Genomic DNA, 18,966 nt, shown 5'->3' on the forward strand with positions numbered 1-18,966 from the left:
TACACTCCAAGAGTATGTGGTTAAGTGGGATTACATCATTTTTTAGAAATAAGTTGAAATAAAGGACGTTTATGACGTTTAAAAAGCTTAAAATACTCCACTGCGTGGATGCATAGGCATATTTTGCAAACATTTTATTTGCATATTTCGTAATACCCGGCCCCTTAATTCCCCCCCCCCCCTTGAATTGTCAGACGCATGTTTGCTAAATTTGCTTCACAAATAAACAAAATGTATAAATAAATGTGTATGAAAACATTGAGTGCAATTATATGCTTTGTATATTTAATATAGTCAGTTTTATATTTAGCATACGAGCTCACTTTAAACAGTGCCCATTGAGCAACAAAATGAAAACAAAATCATGTTTTTGGTTTCTATAGTGCATTCCTCATAGCAATGGAAGTATAGAGACGGCATCACAATGTAGACATCTGATCATTAGCACTGGCTGCAAAAAAAAGAAAATTCACATGAACAAAAGCATGATTAAAGAGCTTATATGTATTGCACATACACAGTGAAAATTTACGATATTCATTACTACGAATACTGAAGAATATTGTTACATTTATTACAGGTGTAAAGCCTGTGCAAAAGAGTCTGTATGGGAAAAAAAGGAAATTTGACTGTTGCTTGAAAAAGTTGCCCTATCCATGCCCAACGTGGGACCGATGAAGAAATTTAAAGACAAAAAAAGCATGTGGTCTGCGATCGAGGCAGAAGTGGAGGAAGCGAGAACAAAAAAAGAAGAGAGCAGCGCTACAGTGCCAAAACCGTTTTAAAACAGTTAAAAAACTAAGCAAACGCCCAGAAGCTTAACAGGCAGAGGGGGCAAGTCCTGTCGGCATCCCATTTGCGCATGAAATGGCCATGGTGGACGCAGTAGACTGCAATGTATGTCCGGAAATACTGCAAAGCGTGGGACACCTAGAGCGAATGACGCCGCTGGAAATTGCTGCGAGCACAAGCCAGGCCATCACCATAGACGATGGTACAGCAGATGCTTCGGATAGCGACACCGCTGGGACTGAACTCAGTGGTGAGCACTTCACGCAGAAAGCAGCTCCTGCACACCGTTGACACCGCTGTTATGGTAGCAGCTGTATCTGAGGCAACTTCAATTGCCTTGCTCAGGACATAGTTTTTGTCTCAGGGACAGGCCAATCCACTATGCTGAAGACATATGACATGAGGATGTTAGCTGACTTCAGGATCTGCATTCAGTCAAAAGCTTTCTCATCAAAAGCAAGAAGGCTCTAGCTGTATGCCACAAATTAGCCTGCAGGGTCCTACTAACAAAGAATCATTTTTCTTTTATTTTTTGCCATTTTTCCCATTTCACAAAAATCTATTTTGAATTAACTATATGTACCTTACAATAAAACACAAATGACACACTGTCTTTTTTTTTTTATTGGACACTACAACAAGCTAGCACGCAGCACAACACTCATAGAAAGACGCTGGCACTGCACAAGCAGCCTTCCATCAAAAGCATGCATACCAAAAGCGACAATGAATGCGACGTCAGGGACATACACTGCATAGACCACGCAATATCACAACAGTTCTTAACAACATCATGTATTAGAACGAGTAGACGTTTAATGCAAGTTCCTTTTGACAAACTCTGACAGTTAACAGTATACAATGTGAGTGACTTGCACCATCCAGCTAAGCTGAGAAAGCTCCACAAAAAGCCATTAGTAATCTTGTGCTTTATGAAAGAGCAGGGATGCCAGTGCTATAGCAGCAAAAAAGAGATCAAACCAAGCTACAAAATTTTCAGTAGCAGGTGAGAACCAGCCCTATAAAGCAACCTTCCGACACACTGACATACACAATTGTTCCATTTTTCCCCGAGGATGGCCTGACGAATAATGTTGTTTGTTGCTAGAGATTCTACAAGAGAACAAGCAGCGCAAGACATTTTGCGATCAAAACCAAATCAGTCTTCTTGGAAATAGAAATTATGGGGGCCAAGTATGATGTGAATAAGCTTTCTGAATTACATTCTTCGGTTATTTACACATTCTAAGGAAGTGCACATGGTGTGCATAGGCATGTGCACATTTTGTAGACGAAATGTGCAACCATGTTTCCCACAAACATGTATATTATGGAACAGATGATACTTGTTTTGCTAGTTATATATTTTTACCCTGAACTACTAACTATGTCCCATTAATTTGCAGGTACTCTACGTGGCTGACGTTGAACTGTGTCTGAGACCTCTCAAAGACGCTGTACATATAACGAGTGTTGCAACATTAAACGTAAACTGTAATATGCTTCCCAGCAATTAAATTACTCCCTTATTCACTCTGAAATTCAGCATACCAATAGCATACAACCGTTTAGTCATTTTTAATACCAATCTGGATGACGTCCTTACCTGAATCAATCAGAATTAACTTAAAATCCCCGTCATCTGCAGCATTGGCGACCCATAGGAAGCCTTTCTTTTCGATTGGCGATGCTGCAGATGACACAGATTTCGAATTTACTAATTCTGATTAACTTAGACAAATATACCTCATCCAAACTAGTATTGAAAACAATAGACGGTTGTACGGAATCTGTGTGCCGAATTTAAGCGTGAGTAAGCGAGTGGTTTAACTCATAAAAGAATATTGCGTTTCGCGTTGCAACAGTCGGTATAGTGTGCTTCACCTAAAAACGCCAGCGATTTTCAAAACTAGGCTTTGAGTCAAGACCATGCTTTCTTCTGCACAGCACTATCCGTGATGTAGTGCATCAAAATTTAGTTACGGTGTTATAGGGAGCAGGTTGATCAACTAATATTGAATAATTAACCGTTTTACGGCACTTAAGCTCTTTATTTATTGAGAGGTTTGTAGTCCACTGTGTGTAATAGCCATATTAGCCTTTAGAATTTTGACGTTGACATTCTCATTGCCATTCTTGTCGCTCAGTTTTGCTGTTCACCATGTGTGGTCCTAAAATTTCTTGAACCGCAGTACTGATAAGAATGCATTTTCGAAATTGTTAAAACTAATATGGATATTATTTAATGTGGTCCTGCTTAACTATTTAATATTTGTTAACCGGCCTGATAGTCAACCAGGCCTTCTTAGCCATACTTTGATGCAGCTGTACTGCTGAGAATGATATGCCGAAAGTGTAAACTGTATTTGCGAAAATAAAAAAGCCTATCTTCAAAAATCACTAGTAATGTTGGGTTAAGCATCCCTTGCAATTCAGCTCTGGAGATAGTTGGTACAAATATATGCATCCCACACTAGGATACATAGAGAGTATCAGAAAAAAAAGATGCAATGCACAAAACAGCGAACTCCTAGCAGGCCCTGCCTCTAAAACCAGTTTAAGAATAACCACGCAAAATGTCCAATGTGAAAATGTCTAGTGGTGGTAAGAAAAATAAGCAGATATTAAAAATAAATTATTCAGCAAAACAGAAGCAGTACTGATGTACACAATCAAAATGACAAAAGGCAAATCTAACTGAGACTGTCCATTTCTTATGTTTGATATGCACTCTTTTACCTGTAATGATGCGTCAGCTGAAGATGTGAACATAAAATAAGATGCAAGCATAAAATAAACCTAAGTACCAAAGCATAAAGATTCAGGGTACAGCTCACAAAAATCAGGCCAGTGAAAGTCCACATATAGTGACAGAATATCATTCACCAAACCACCAATTAAAAATGTAGATAAGAAGAAGACAAAACCTAGTCCACCAGCATAATGTGATGCCCCACATTGCACAACACCTATATCTGAAAGCATATGACACTCTCTGAATGCACTTCTACAATCCACAAGTGCTTTGAAAAAGCACACGACATGGATTTTTTTATGTAGTGTAAAAGCTGCTCTTACAACTTTAACAAACACACAGTAAAACTCTGCATAATTAAATATTATATCCAGCAGAGAAATCAAATACAAAAAGGCTGCAACAAATAAAATATGCACAGTTGCACTATATTTGCGGAAACTGACACAGTATACAAAATGGTCAAAGGAATGGTATGCTAGTAAAGTAAATATAACCCAGAGAGATAGGGAGAAAGTAAAAATGGAAAGAAGGCATCAGTGCAAAGAAACAAAAGTCAGCAGTTTAAGCAAGAAGAGCAGTAGTGCAAAACAGACAGAAGAAAAGGAAGCAGGTATTTGGGCAGGTTAACCTTTCAAGAAGCAAAGAATTATTAGAGCTATTCTTGTGCAACAGCTGCCTATTTCTGTGCAACAGAAATCTTCCCATCAATAAATTTTGCCATCTATATTTGGTCGTTGCTATGTCTCCTACAATTTACAAATTAACATCATATGTGAATGTCCACAAAAAGAATATATATAGTATACAATGCATAACAGAGAAGCAACATTCACAGCGACTAGACTAGGCCTCTTGTTTGAGATGACATCATTAAAACACATCACAGCAGGTTATTACAAGCACTTTTTTTTTTAACCAACAACAGAGTTATGACATGCTTAAAGACATATCACAAAGCTTTGCAACATTTTACAGCACATCAACATGATATATGCATGGCAGCCTTGACCAGTATAGCAGAAACAGGTGGAAACAAACAACACACGCTACATGTTTTAGAAAATAGCACTGCTAATTTTTGGTTTACAGGGTTTACCATCCAAAAGCGACTCAGGATGAGAGGTGCCGTAGTGGAGGGGCCTAGAAATTTCAGCCACTGGGGGTCCTTTAACATGCACTGACAACAAACATCATACAGTAAACTTGCTTTTTGCCACCATTGAAAAGCAGCTGCCATAGGTGGGGTTCGATACTGTGTCCTTTGGATAAGCAACCAAGCACCCCAACCACTGTACCACCATAGGGCCTAAACTGCCAATTTTTAAAAAGTGATAATTTTGATGTAATAAAGTGTGACTGCAGCATAGTAATTTTAATAGTTAACTTTCTAACTATTAAAGATATGTGCCTTGTTACAATCAGATTCGTAGCTGGTCATCAACATCGACCAATACTGGAAATGCCCATTTTTAGAATTGTGAAAATGTTTGCAGTGAGGCTGGGCTGCAAGCAACGGTGAATATCGCACTGCAAGCAAGATAAGGAAGGTCACATGGCATATACGCCACAGATGGACAGTTTTGATTAATGTTGCTGAGCACAATCTGTGGCATGTAGACTTTGAATTTTACCACAAATGGCCCAAAGTGGTTCAGCCACAATGCAAAAGAGAACAGCATTTTCAAAAGCATAAAAATTGACAAGGTCAATATCACTGACCAGCTACAAATCGGTAATTGCCACTAGGCACATATTTGTTTAAAGATATAAAAAATTATATAGTAGAATCTAGCTATAAGTAGCTACTTCATTATAATTATTCACCTGCTTTCTGACATCCATCGATATTAGTATTAGTATGCTGCAAACACTAACTTATTACATCAAAAAGCCTGTTTTAAATAATTAGTGGTGACACCTGGTACAAGTCTGAGAAAGCCTTACTACAGCTGCACCATATCAATAGCTCTTAAAACCCAGTACAGGAGGTCTCTCCTAAAAGCATCCAGGCAGGTTTTATACCCCTGAAACCTGCATCTGCTGGCGAGGCCATCGTGGCAGATGTGTAAGTTATTATCGCACTCAACATTATGTTATCTCCTCATTTGACAGTTAAATGGCCCTGAATGAAATGACGCATAAAGTTGGTACCACAATATGAATGGTAGGTCAGCTTCATCAGCATGTTTCCAGTTTGATGGCATCATGAAATGTCACATCACATATTATACAAGCTTTTTTTAATAAAGCTTGTCATCATGCAGATCTGCCAGCCCTTTTAAACATCAGATATGCCTCTGTGGCACTTCTGGCTACTGCAAGGACTGAAGCCTTATCTGTAAGGCAAGAGATTTCAGATCACAAAGACAACAGGCAACACAGAATGGAAACTGACAGCTATCCCAAAAGTGGAGCATGCAGTAAGTTGTAAGAAGACAGGGTAGCTTTGTGTTCAGTGTGCCCAGGAGCTATCAAGAAGAACACTTTTCGAACAACTTTAAATGTGCAGATACCTTAGAGACAGACCTCATATGCTACTTGCAATAGCCTGTTTACAATATTACTGACATAAACAAAAACATTCAGTCGATAAAATAATTTGTCACTCAAATAAAACATGAAATGCCATTTTCTTTTTTTTTTTACAAATAACAACAGTGAGGTATTTATCTGATGAATTAAAATGCAAGGTGCACAAAATAAGCTCCCAACTGCAAACACTATATTTATCTCTGGAAATGACATCTGATGCAAAAGAGGTACTCTTTAAGAAAGAGCCAAGCATTGTGTCAAAATATAAAAAATGAGCACGTGCTCAGACACAAAAGAAAGGTAGCAGCACAAAGAATAAGGAAGGTCATCTGAAAGCTGCTTTCCTTTTACGGTGCCCTGTAAGTCCCAGCAGCTGCAAAACAGTCAGAAAAAACTTGAAGTGCAACAGATTGCTACAGTGATTTGCCATGCATTTAAAGCTGTGTGTGGCTTGATGCCTTTGACTAAAAAAATAATTCACAGAGTCAAATCTGGTAAATGTGTCGTTTAAACATGAGTTACCAAAGCAAATTCCAAAGAGAGATTTACCTCCCCGGAGCCATCTAATTGACTCATCTGTCTCCGATTCAACACAGTTATGTTAAAAGCATCACTCTGAAAAAGAAAAACCCACAAACACATAGCATTTTCTACGTAATAATACAGCACGCACTGTTAACAACACTAACCTTTCAAGAAAGCTGTATGCAATAACCTAAAGTAGAACGAAGTCGTTAGGTACAAACACGTTTTTCTGAAAACACATTTAGGAATGCCTAGAAAGTAAAAACATGGGCACAAGCCATTTACCAGGGTATGTCTACACAAGACAATAATATTCAATTCAGTTTTGCAACAAACGACTCTTTGGCCAAGTTTCCTTCCCTGCAATGCTAGTGACGTCATAAAGCCCACAAAAGTCAAAACAAGAAATAAGCAATACCAAGACAAACTAGACATTTGGCAAGATCTCACCAGTAGAATAATTTTAATGCTCATCTTAATAACAAGCTTCACAAGCTAAATAAATATTAAGTCTCCCTACTGTATACTTCGTCCTGGCCACAAGAGCATACGAGTCAAAGTGTTGTGTGTGATGCCAGTAAATGCATACATATAGGTCTAAAGGCACACATAGTGAACATGAAACACAACTTTAACAGCATGCAGATATGCAGATGTACACCACACATATAAGCCTGGCATTGAATGCATAACTAAACTGATAGAAAAGAAACACTTTAAAAAAAAAAATTGGAGAAAGAAGCAGTTTCAGCACAAAACAAATCTTTGTTCTCAAGTTACTCCGCAATAGGCAACGTCTGCAAAAAAAAAAAAAAAAAAAAGCAGCAACCAAAGCTATAAGAAATTGTTTAGAAATCAACAAGTGAATCGAGCCAATTCTTAATAGCTCCTCAAATAAAGAAAAAGCAGAGATCATTTAGCACTGTTTTAGCAAGACTGCTCAAAATTTGTTCAGAGGTCAACAACAACAAAGAAAAATTGGAGGACGCTTAAGCTTCGCCTTTAAGAATGGAACGCCCCGTTCGCACTGTCTACTCATTTACATGTCGCGCTTTTTGCTATACTCATTTTTATTTATTAATCCTTCCGGTATGTAGAAGCGCTGCAAGCCACCTTGCTGAAACGCACGGGCCTCAAGTTGCAGTTGTAGTTCGTCAGCAATGTCTTTGCCGATCTGAGCCGGCGCGATGAAGATCTCGGAGGTTATGCCCTGTTTTATCTTATTCCGTGCGCCACACGCATGATGGCACTACGTGCACGCCAAGCGAAGAGGAAGTACAGCGGAAAAGTAATTTGCCACTCGCTTAACTGGGTGTTCTGTAATTTACATACGCCACAATACACTTCTCTAAGGGACATTTCTGAGACAACACCGCAATCAATAGACGCGCCTTTGTCCATTTCAAACCATCTAGCTGGCGTGGCGCAGGGGTTAGTGTGCTCGTCTCGCACCCCGGAGGCCCCCCGTTCGATTTCTCAGGCCGATGATTTTTCCTACTCGTTTTTATTTATTAATGCTTCTGGCATTTTTCGCTCACGACCAACGCCGGACGACGCGGGACGGCGGCCGCCGCCGACAACACCGAGTTTTCTGCAACACGAGGCCCTTAACGCTATCAAGTTAAAACAGCATTCCATCCTGAGGCAAGCACTCAACTGCCAATTGCATAGCAAATATAAAAGCCAGGAGTCAAAGGCACAATTCAGATCAGTTTTGCATGTCGAGACCACTTAATGGCTTAATCCATCAATGTGGTGTTGGTATGGCCACATTTCCAAACGATACTCAACTGAAATTCTTGCGAGATTATGCTGACAAAGCAGCTGACTAAAAAATTAGCCCATGTGCTCTAGTATGCTGTCTCACATTGCATGAGCTCATAACTGAAACTAATTAATCGCTCACACAAAAACCTTCAGAATCTTTTGGTTGCATCAGGACACAATATAGTAACAGCTTTTGGCACCGAAAAATGAGTGACGTGATAGCAAAAATCAAATGATTTGTCCCATGGTAAGTTAACAACACAATGTGGAGCTTGTAATGAAGCTAAAAATGAAGGTAGTCCAAACTGAGCTAGCCCTGATTATAAGCAATGCGCAGTCATACTTTTATAATAATAATTTGGCATAATTTATGCCTGTCCTAAAATTTATACCCGAGTCGCTGCACTAAAGCCCTGCAGTATATTTCTGAGGAACAGGAGGGCTTCCTGTTCCTCAAAAATATACTGCAGCACTTCAGTGCACTCTTCCGATATGATGCGGTTACATTATTTTCATACTTTGTTGAATTAATTGGTGAAAGCACAGATAATATCGGAAAAAAAGAAAAACAAGCTAAAATTCTACAATTGCCTCTAAGGAGTCAATACCAAACAGCATTCCTCATGCATGACTTCAGCCTGGATTAATGGAATGTTATCGAGATGAGCCCTCGCATCGCATATTCAACCGTTCAAAGCTATGATCACTTCAGCAAAACACTGACTGGTATAAATTTAAAATTTAAACAGAAACCATTTCACACAAAGTGAGAATACGTAAAAAAGAAAAGTAAAAAAGACTAGACAAAGGAGATACACTAGCAGGAACTCATCACAAGTGAATGAAACATAAAATAATTAAGCACACTTCTTGTTCATGGCCCTGCATAATCAGCACAGTCAAAGAAAAAATCCTTTTGCTAGGTGATCTCTGGGAGCAACAAACAGGAGCAGTGTCTTCAACAAAAGGAACAGAAAGAAACAGTAAGCAAAAGCTAGACTGTGTTGGTGACTCGGTGAGTCCAAGACATCTTGCATTTTCATAGTTCCCTCAGACCCCATTAAGATCATCAGTGTTCGTGCTATGTACCAGAGTGAAAACAGATCAGGGGTGAGTTTCTCGAAGCTAATTAGTACCGCATTATCACTCATCAGTGTCATCAATCAGTAGGTGTGTGTGCTTGAAGGGGCAGGGTGGCCTCCTCAGGCAGAGGCGTTCGGCGGTACGACATTCTGGTGGTCAGGTAGACCACCATGGTGGCGAAGCACACCAGGCACAGCCCAATCATGTGGCCCAGCACCGCTTCCCCAGGAAGCGCTTGGTACTTTGACTGTCTGCACACAGAGAAACCGAGCAGCGACCGCAAGCAATGTAGTGAGCGGCATCTGAGGTGCATAATTTGTTTACTTCACAACATCACAAGGCTGGATCATGCACAACCTCTCCTTGTATTTTCATCGGGTACTACTTCAATTAGATCGTAATATACATTGAAAAAAATATTTAATGTCTTCCCAGGTATCTGTCTAAAACGACGAGCATGGTCGCATTTCGTGGTGGCACGGTTTTCCAGAGTCTTCTTAGCTAAAAACTACCTTGCTAGAGCAAGCTCGTGAGGCCTAACCTAAGTTCCTGTGATCTCTGTTGGGCTTCTATCAGTTTGTCTAGTGTTTGTGCAGGCCATGCTGCACGAGTCTTTTGGTGGAGGCCTACTGCAGTTCTATAGGCCTGTCGTATGAGGCCTTGAACCTTGATTTTCTCAGTGCTGTATAGCTAAGGGAAGGGCATAGGCCACCCTGGTAATGATGAAAGCTTGGACTAGACGGCACAGGTCCTTCTCTTTTATCCTCCTCTTCTTGTTTTACATGAGGTGAATTAGTCCCAGGCTCTGATGTACCAAAACCTTTAGTTTGTCAATTGTTTCTGTGCTGTTCCAGTTCTCCTATGTTATCAATCCTAGGATCTGAATGGAGCTGACTTTTTATTGCGTTACCAATACTGCGCCAGGTTTCAGCCCATTGAGTAGTCCCGGGAAGGGCTACATTTGACCTTGAGTTGCAGCCGAGCCAAATACTGCTTTAACCAAGCCGTACGAATGTGCCTTAGAGGCCTATAGGGGTAACATGAATGCCAGGGTCCTGGCAGATTGATTCTGGCATAACTGTCACATGTGAAACGAGAGACCCAAGTTGGCAGCTCCTGCCAGGGGACCACGGACACGGCACACAGCAACGAGCAGTTAGACCTGGCATAGTATTGCGTTCGCAGTAATAGAAAGTGAGGAGGTACAGAGGGAATATATGCGCGCTTCGCCTCCGTGTAAATAGTTGCTATGCAGTCTGCTAAAGAGGAGCATCATATAGTGGTAACGCGATTGCCATGATCCTGGCAGGCTGATTCTGACATAACCATCCCGTGTGAAATGAGACACCCAAGTTGGCAGCTCCTGCCAGGGGACCACGCGAACACAGACACGACGTCGTTCAATGAAGACTAGTCGTTCATTTGTGTGCCATGTCTTTACTCATAGTTAAACATCTCAAGCTGCACCATGAGGCACACTACATGCTGAACCATAAGTGCAGCCCTGGAGGTATTGCTAACGCAATTCAATTCGGTTTAACCAGAGCTAAACCACAGCCAATTTTTCAATGACCTTGCCTTACATGTGCACATTAATAATGGCAGGCTGGAGGCTGAATTTCTAACCTCCAAAGATGTCCCTTTCAATTAGGAGTTCTGATTTATGATGAGAGCATGCTAATCTATCGTGATGTACTCATCTATGGTATCACCTCAACTTTATAGGGTCTCTTCTATCTCCTCGTCATTTCCTTCGGTGACTCATAGGGTGATGTCTTAAGCATAGAAGATAAGTCTGAGGTTGAAGATGGCCTCAAGTCTCTTTGTTAGCCCGATAAGACCAGGTTGAAGAGGAACGGCGAGAGTACCAATATGTTGTCAAATGCCGTGTGTAAGTCTTAGCAAAGTATGGCTTTTGTGCTTTTGCTCTAGTGCATCACGTTCTCAATAAGTTGTATCCCCTTCTCGTTAACTCTTATTGTAGAATATGCACCCCATTCACCAAGGCAGGTGAAAGGCCAGAGCACAGGCTCTGGCAGCAAAATACAAAGGCCAATAATACATACTATATGTCACCGCGGCCGCCTACCACAAAGTGAAACACCCATATGCACACGCGACAGCTGTAGCAACCACAGAGGGCTGACTCATAGCAAACGCATTCATACGCACCAAATTCACGAAAATACCTGAAGAGGCAGTAACTGCCCTAGCAGTGACGAACCCAATCACTTGTATCATCATCAGTGACTCGAAATAAGCCATCACAAATTTTGCCAACGGCAGAATCTCGCCGATCTCTGCGCAAATTCTAAAGAATTACCCCAGAGGGAAAAAAGAACATCAACTTGGTCTGGATAACAGCCCACTCGTCAAATCCGGAGAATGAGGCAGCCCACATAATAGCTTGAGGATCTGTCGGTCGAGCTCTGGGCACCAACTCGAATGGCGGTGCGACCATAGAAGGCCTAGACACCTACCACAATATCACCCAACACTACAGATTCGAAAGATTAACTTACCCCCCATGTCACAAAGACCGCACTAAGGAGCAAGCGGTAGTATATGGAGACAGCTCCAAACCAAAACCCTCCCCAATCCTGTAGTACTTATCCCCGTATATCCGGACAGATTCAACCCAGAGCGTATCAAAATAGCAGCAAATGAATGATATGTCAAGCTGTTGCTGCATCTTATTTCGATCCCCCCCCTCCAAGTATCTACAGTAAAACAGAGCCTCTTTAATAAATGAACCACACTTTCACACATGAACTATGGTGAGAGTACCAAGTAAGGCTGTCATGATATAAGACGCCATACAGAATGGCATATTGATGAAGCAAGGAATTTCAATCACATGCTACCACAAAGTAAAATTGCACCAAGTAGTCATGTCATGCGTGGCACTGAGAACAGCAGCACAAGCTACAAAGCTGTTACATTAAGTCCTCCGAGAAAATTTAACTCTTGATATTTTCCTTTTTTTATGTATTAACAATACAGCCCTCTTCATTGGCAAAACAATGGCTCTTGATATACCTGGGTGAACTAAATATGACTGAGGTATGCTAGCATGTTTCGATCTTGTTTAGCTTTGAATTTACTTATAAAATACAGACATGCAAGCACATGACCCAAGAAAGCAAAGTTTCTTAAATTCAATGTGCACCAGCTTGCCCAAAAAGAAGTTATAATGAATCAAAGTTGTTCAGCTTTGTTGACTATGGTTTTGCCTTGTTTACCTTTGGTTGGCTTCGCTTTTACTTGCGTGATTAAACTTTGCAGATCTTTTGTGCTGCTGTTCAATTTTCCATGCACGACAAACCGATTCCTTAACTTGTACCTCCATTAACCCACATATACTCATTAGCATACAGTCATAAGCCGCCACGCAAAAGATGCAGACATAGACACTCCCTTTTATCAAACCAACAAATATGCCTGTGTGGCCTATGGGTAGTGTGCTGACTCGGAATCCAAGGGTTACTGGATCAGAATCCAATCCTCTGACAACACCAGCCAACTTGGCCATGTCATGTGGACTTATGTCACACAACCTGCCAATCAGTCAGTTTCTGGCCATCGCCCCACCAACTACCACTTGTCACAGGCTTCATTCAGACATAATGACATAAACTGACAGATTTGGTGCTCGCACACCGAGACCAATTGTCTTGCCTGAAGCCTCCCCCATCTGAGCATCTTTCTGGGACAAAGTCATAGACACAATGGGAGCAGGATAAGTGTAAAGAAGAAACATAAAACAAGTATTGCTTGTGTTCAATTTCTCCGATCACATCGTATGATAACACGTGCATTTTGCTTATTTTGCATTCTGCTGTCTGAAGAAAAGGCCACGTGGTCAACAAATAGGTGCACAAAAGTGCACATGACCAAGAATGGAATCAGATACTTGCCAGTAGTAATCATTTTCACCTTTTTCGTCACATTGTTCGCTGCTCTTAAAGGACCATAGATACCTAGCACATTACTGTACACGGATCAGCATGTCACATTCACCTGCGACTGCTGAATAATTTTCTAATAAAATTTCTTTTCTCACCTATTTTGGTTCCGTTTTCAACAGCCGAGCGATGGCTGTGACATCACAGTCAAGACTAGGTGACATGAGGGATGAAAATACAGCAATATAATCACTGCTGTGTCATTTGAATTCACTACAATGATAAAGCCAGCCTGCCTCAAGAGCAGGAATCGCTACAAGTGAAGAATGAGCGATTATATCGCTGTTTTTTCATGCCGCGCATCAAGACATAATTGTGACACCACAGCCATTTCTCGGCTGTCGAAACTGAAACTGTTAAGAAAAGAAAATTCAATTATAAATAATTATAAATTACTTACCAGTCATAGGCGAAAACTGCGTGTGGATAGATATACAAGAATGACTTATGTATCATTAACAAGAAGAAAAATACCACCAAAATATCTGGTGTCAATGGTAATGCCACCAATTTTGTAGTATAAGCTGTTTACTGCATCTTATTCCCTATGTGCCAAGCAACTAAACCTCAAAGTTTCAGCTGCATCGGAGCCGCAGATATCTTTAAAACTAGTATTTTTGTTTCTTTGTGAGCAGCTTGCTGATCTGGCAACCGGAGAGGCTGCTGACAACATAAATCTACACCGTCCCATCTACTGCATGTTCTGTGCACAAGCAGAGTCAAATGCAATTATATGAAGCCACGGTAAGCCGATGTGGTGGACCAAGCTGCGTTCATACTGCTACATGCAGTTACTGCAAACACAGCTTTTTCATCTCTGTTTGCGCATTTAACCTAGGTAATAGCGGCATTTGTGGACAATATTCGGGTGCATGTCAGCGCACGATCTACTACGAAAGGCAGACACGTACGAGCTGGCCCACTCCAACAGCGTACACTTTGTACTCTGAAACAGGCCTCAAAAAGAACACACAGAATATGCAGAGTATAGAGTGCCATCTGAAGTCACCTTTGTACAATGGTCGAGTACCATCCAACGAAAAAGCAGCATATTACCCGATCCTGTCTCAGCAGCACCGTTTCCGCTGCTTGTTGTCATGCCCAGGTCTAGCCCCAGCCACATCATGAAGGCAGGCGATAAGCTCATAAGGCTTACAGTACCGGATTCGACAAGCTTACTTGAACGATGCCGCTCGAGAGCGTGGTGGACGGCGGTGCTCTGGCCGTCCACTTCTCCCTAATCGTCGCTAGGTCTAGGCTGCTTCCCATTGTAGCCACAGCAGACGGCACTTTGTGACTGATCAGCAATGTGTTATAGTAAATGGGTTACTCAATCATGAGACTTCCTTACTCTCAACACTACTGTTTCGTAGCGAAAGAAGTATATGATTATTTTCGGTGATGCTTTAGCAGCGGAGCTAATGTAAAAGAACATCTGACGGGCGCCACACCGACAGCAGCTGCTATGCTGCTGTGAGCAAAAACCCCCAGCGTATGGGTTAGAATTTCTCAAAAAGCAATCTATTTTGACATCCCTTTCTTCAGGGCTTTTTATTATTATAAGAAAAACAAGTTTTAGCATGCTTTTCTGAGAATGACGCAGACGACTGGAAGGTATGAACGGGGCAGCCGGAGCAGTGGTGTTTACGGCCGGAGCCGAGTGGGGGGTAGGAGAGCGTTAAGGTGGGTAGGGGGGGGGGTGTGCAGTGCTGTCATCGGATGATGGCACCAGTCGTGCCGAAGGTGGATATGAGGGAAATTACTAGATCGCACTTCACTACAGTTTGTGTTCTGTTTTCAGAAATATGCTAAATAAAGTCATAGTCAGGATGTTCTGTACGCAAGTACGAACAGAGTACAGTATATTTATTGGCAGCTTATAGGACGATGGCACCAGTCGTGCCAAAGGTCGATATGAGGGAAAGAGCTAGATCATACTTCGCTACAGTCTGTGTTCTGTTTTCAGAAACATGCTAAATACAGTCATAGTCAATGCAAACAAAGTGCAGTGTATTGGCAGCTTATAGGAGCCGGCCCAGCAGCAGACAACACGGTGACTGGAGTCATTTTGTGACATCGCCAAGCATTTCGATATGGTAATCACTGTCGGTGGGTGTAGTTTCGAAGTCTCAACTTTTGTTGCTTAATTTGAAATAAACAGTGCACCTAGGGAGCTCAAACCTTGGAAATAAAATAATAATGTCCAGTGTTATCTGCCAGACTAGAAAACTGCAATTTGCTGGATGACCATGTCATGTCCCCTAAAAGAAGAGAGGAAATAAATAATGTTCTTCACCACGAGTTAGCCTCGTGACAGAAGGATACAGGCCCAAGATGGTAACCTGCATCCTGTCAGAGCCCTCTGAAGCAAAGAAAATGTAAGGTGGCAAGGTGTACTAATGCACCTTGGACTGGTAGCAAGCCAAACAGCCACGGGCCAATGTCTAAATATCTTTGTTTCTTTGTTAGTGCTGTGCAAAAGCACTAAGGTAGGGTGACAGATAACATGCCAGGATCGGAAGGGCATGCAAGGAGCTGAAAGCATGACAACAGAGAATGCCAAGAAAAAGGGGGATGTGGGCTAGAAGTCGACATGTCGCAGAGAAGAGGAATGATTACGTCCCATCAAATCAACTTTTCTGAGAATGTTGATTCTTGGCGACCATGGTGTCATGTTATTACACTTTTGCAAAGATGCTGAAGACAACAGATGAAATGAGCTCAGGGAGCAACGTTTGCAGGTGCTTTCAGGTGTTGTACAACTGTGGTAAGCTCTGCCATGCATGCGGGCAACGACTATTAAATGGTAGAAATTCACTGCCGGTATACTTGATGGTGCAAGTCAGACTTGTGATGAGTGTTTGTGAAAAAAAAGCATCTAGCCTAGAGGAAATGCCTCAAATTGCATACTACATCGATGTACACAGGTGTCCACTTCCGAGAGCCCTATATACTGGTGGCTGGTGGGTGAAAGCTTGCTTAAAAATATCAATAGCTCCCATGATCCATTCACACCGAACCAACTGTAACACCAGACACATCCAACACAAGAAAAGGCTAGTGCCCAGTCTTGGGTTCGATGAGATGTCTTAAGTTCCTGGCTTTCTTCGGTGACTTTCACCTGGTTAAAGCTAGCAGTCGATCCTAGATGCCCGAGAACGCTTTCAATCGAAGGTAGAACGTGGCGTTCCCTGAGCACAGCTTCACTGAAGTGAGTGACGTCTATGCAAATACAGTAGCCTCCTCCAGCTTTCGGGACAACAAACATTCCTGCACATCAGTTTGTGGGATTGTGGGACTGTCTACCTTGCAGATCCCTACTTCGGTCTCTAGCTTCTTCACTCGATCTTGAACGGCATTGTGCAGTGGTACGAGAACTTTCCATGGTACAGTTGAGAAAGAACGGTTTAGCCTCAAGTCGATGCCAAATTATGTATTCTTCCTTCAGCTTCCCTAGACCATCAAACAGCTTTTCTTTCAAATGCACTGTCAGTCCCAAGACGCTGTTCACAACGTTTATGAAACCGGGAGCTTGAACTGCAGAGAAGCTGTAAGGCCACTTTTGTTTGTGCGCAAGGCATTTTTGGCGTGTTAGCCGCTAAATGAGAAAGAAGAGAAGCCTCTCAAACAGTCTGGAGGCAACAAGCGCCCACATCTACATGTCAACATACGGGTTCGACACTTCTCTCTATTTTGACCTTGATGAAGCAGGGCGCACACGGGCCAAAGGTTCGCAAAAGGTTAAGGTGCAGGACCGGGGAGCAGGATACATCGCCACGGGAGTGGCAGGGAGGTTGCATTCTTCTTCGGTGCTGAACATACTTCAACAGAATTCTGAGAATGCTATTTAAGGCAGCACAGAGCAAGCTAGACAAGAAAGGGACGACGAGACATGTATAGTGCTGACTTACAACTGAAGATTTGTTTTTCAGACACCTGGTAAATATACAGCAGCATCAAGAAAACAAAAAGAGAAGCAAAGCCAGACAAACAATCATTGGTACCAGAAATTACACAAGACCACCAAAACCATCCAGCTCCTGATAAGAAGAACAGTTCATTTTCTATAAGGGCTGAGGAAAGGGTGCTCACACAGTGCCATTTTAAGATCTGCAATGCTTACAGCTTCAATAATTTCTTTCGTCATTTTGTCATCGCACCTGCGCAGCATGCTCATGTTGCTCAACTAAGAAGTGCATTTACAATCATGGCAGTGAATTCCCAGATGGCTCAAGATTCGCTGTGTCCCATTGCAGTTGCACTCAGAAAATCTCTTATTAAGGCATCTTCCAGTCTGGTCTGAATATGCATGACTGCAGCACAGAAAACAAACCGGTCGTATGATTTGTGGCACATCCAACATGCCTATGATCAATTTCATTCACATGCTTGCGCAGACTTGACAAGCGATACGAAGCTGAAAGTAGAATGTCTGTTCCAACTCACCTTTCTATTTTCGCAAAGTTATGTGAAATCCTATGCACATGGAAAATCATCATGATCTTGTTATCCTTATCACTTATTCTTTTCTTAACAAGGCCTCAGGTGCTGAGGATAGAGCAGCAGCAGGTGCCCAGCCTGCACTAGTCAACGCATCTGGTTTAAAAAGCTCTCTTCCAGCTTGTGGTTGCTCGATTTTTTTAGTGCACCGTTGAAGCGTCAACTGATGATGATGCGCACTGCCAGCTTCGAGTGCACTGGATCAAAAGCTAGAAGAGGTGTGTTGGCCCGAGGCTCCCCAATACACATGACTGTGGTTAAAATATGCAGTGCAGTCCACTCATAATGATATTAGATATAACGATATATCACTTATATCGCTTATAACAATTCTTGAGATTTATCAGTTTTCCCATTGGCCCAAAGTAAAAATAAACCTAATATAATGATCGACCATCGGCGGTACATCGGACATGATAGCTTTATCGCCGCCCGGTACGTTTGCCATAAAAATTTGTCTGAATGTTTAATAAAAATAAAATACCAAGAAAAGAATGGCGTGAAAACTCGACATATGCGGCGAAAACGGAGTGTCATGAAGAAATCCGTGAGCGCCATTGCGCGTGGTTATGAAATGAGCACTTATTGTCATGACAATCGCTGCCTGTTGCCGCGCAAAGGGTGCGGCCATATTGTCATCGCCATCACCGATTGTGTGTCCATAGAAAGGTGGCGGCAACCACATTGACTGCGCGATAGCTCTCGAGATGAAACAGCAGATTCATCTGGATTTGTGGCAGGGTTTCAAGGTTGCAAGCCTTGTGAAAAAATATGGGCATTCACATTCTACGATTTTAACGATCATCAAGGCTGGGGATGCTCTGCAGTTCATCCAGTCACTAGTTGGTTTTGTGCACGCATAAAAGACTGCCGCCAGTGCATGCACTACTGGAAGCGATGCTCACAGCGATTGTCAAGCTTCAGCTGCTGCTCAAGCGAGCGTGTTTTTCCGGCATTTTTAAGTATGCTTAATTTATTTTATGGCTATTGATGTATCCTTGTAATAAAGTGTTTAGTTCTCCCTACGATGATTAGCGTCGTTAA

The 18,966-nt window shown here is 41.9% G+C and overlaps 1 protein-coding gene across 2 annotated transcripts in view; it reads right to left on the minus strand.

Annotated features, from left to right (window-relative positions):
• Positions 1–1,398: 1,398 nt before the first annotated feature.
• LOC146197901 (transmembrane ascorbate-dependent reductase CYB561) overlaps positions 1,399–18,966 on the minus strand; it is a 34,511-nt gene continuing 16,943 nt past the window's right edge. For both annotated transcript variants that reach the window (XM_084593172.1, XM_084593171.1), the window contains exon 5: positions 1,399–9,708. In XM_084593172.1, coding sequence (XP_084449298.1) covers positions 9,534–9,708 — 175 coding nt within the window. In that variant the 3' untranslated portion in view covers positions 1,399–9,533. The remainder of the gene's footprint in view (positions 9,709–18,966) is intronic.

This window comes from Amblyomma maculatum, chromosome 2 (assembly GCF_055883805.1).
Source record: "Amblyomma maculatum isolate TAMU_Amacu chromosome 2, ASM5588380v1, whole genome shotgun sequence".
Lineage (NCBI taxonomy): Eukaryota > Metazoa > Arthropoda > Arachnida > Ixodida > Ixodidae > Amblyomma > Amblyomma maculatum.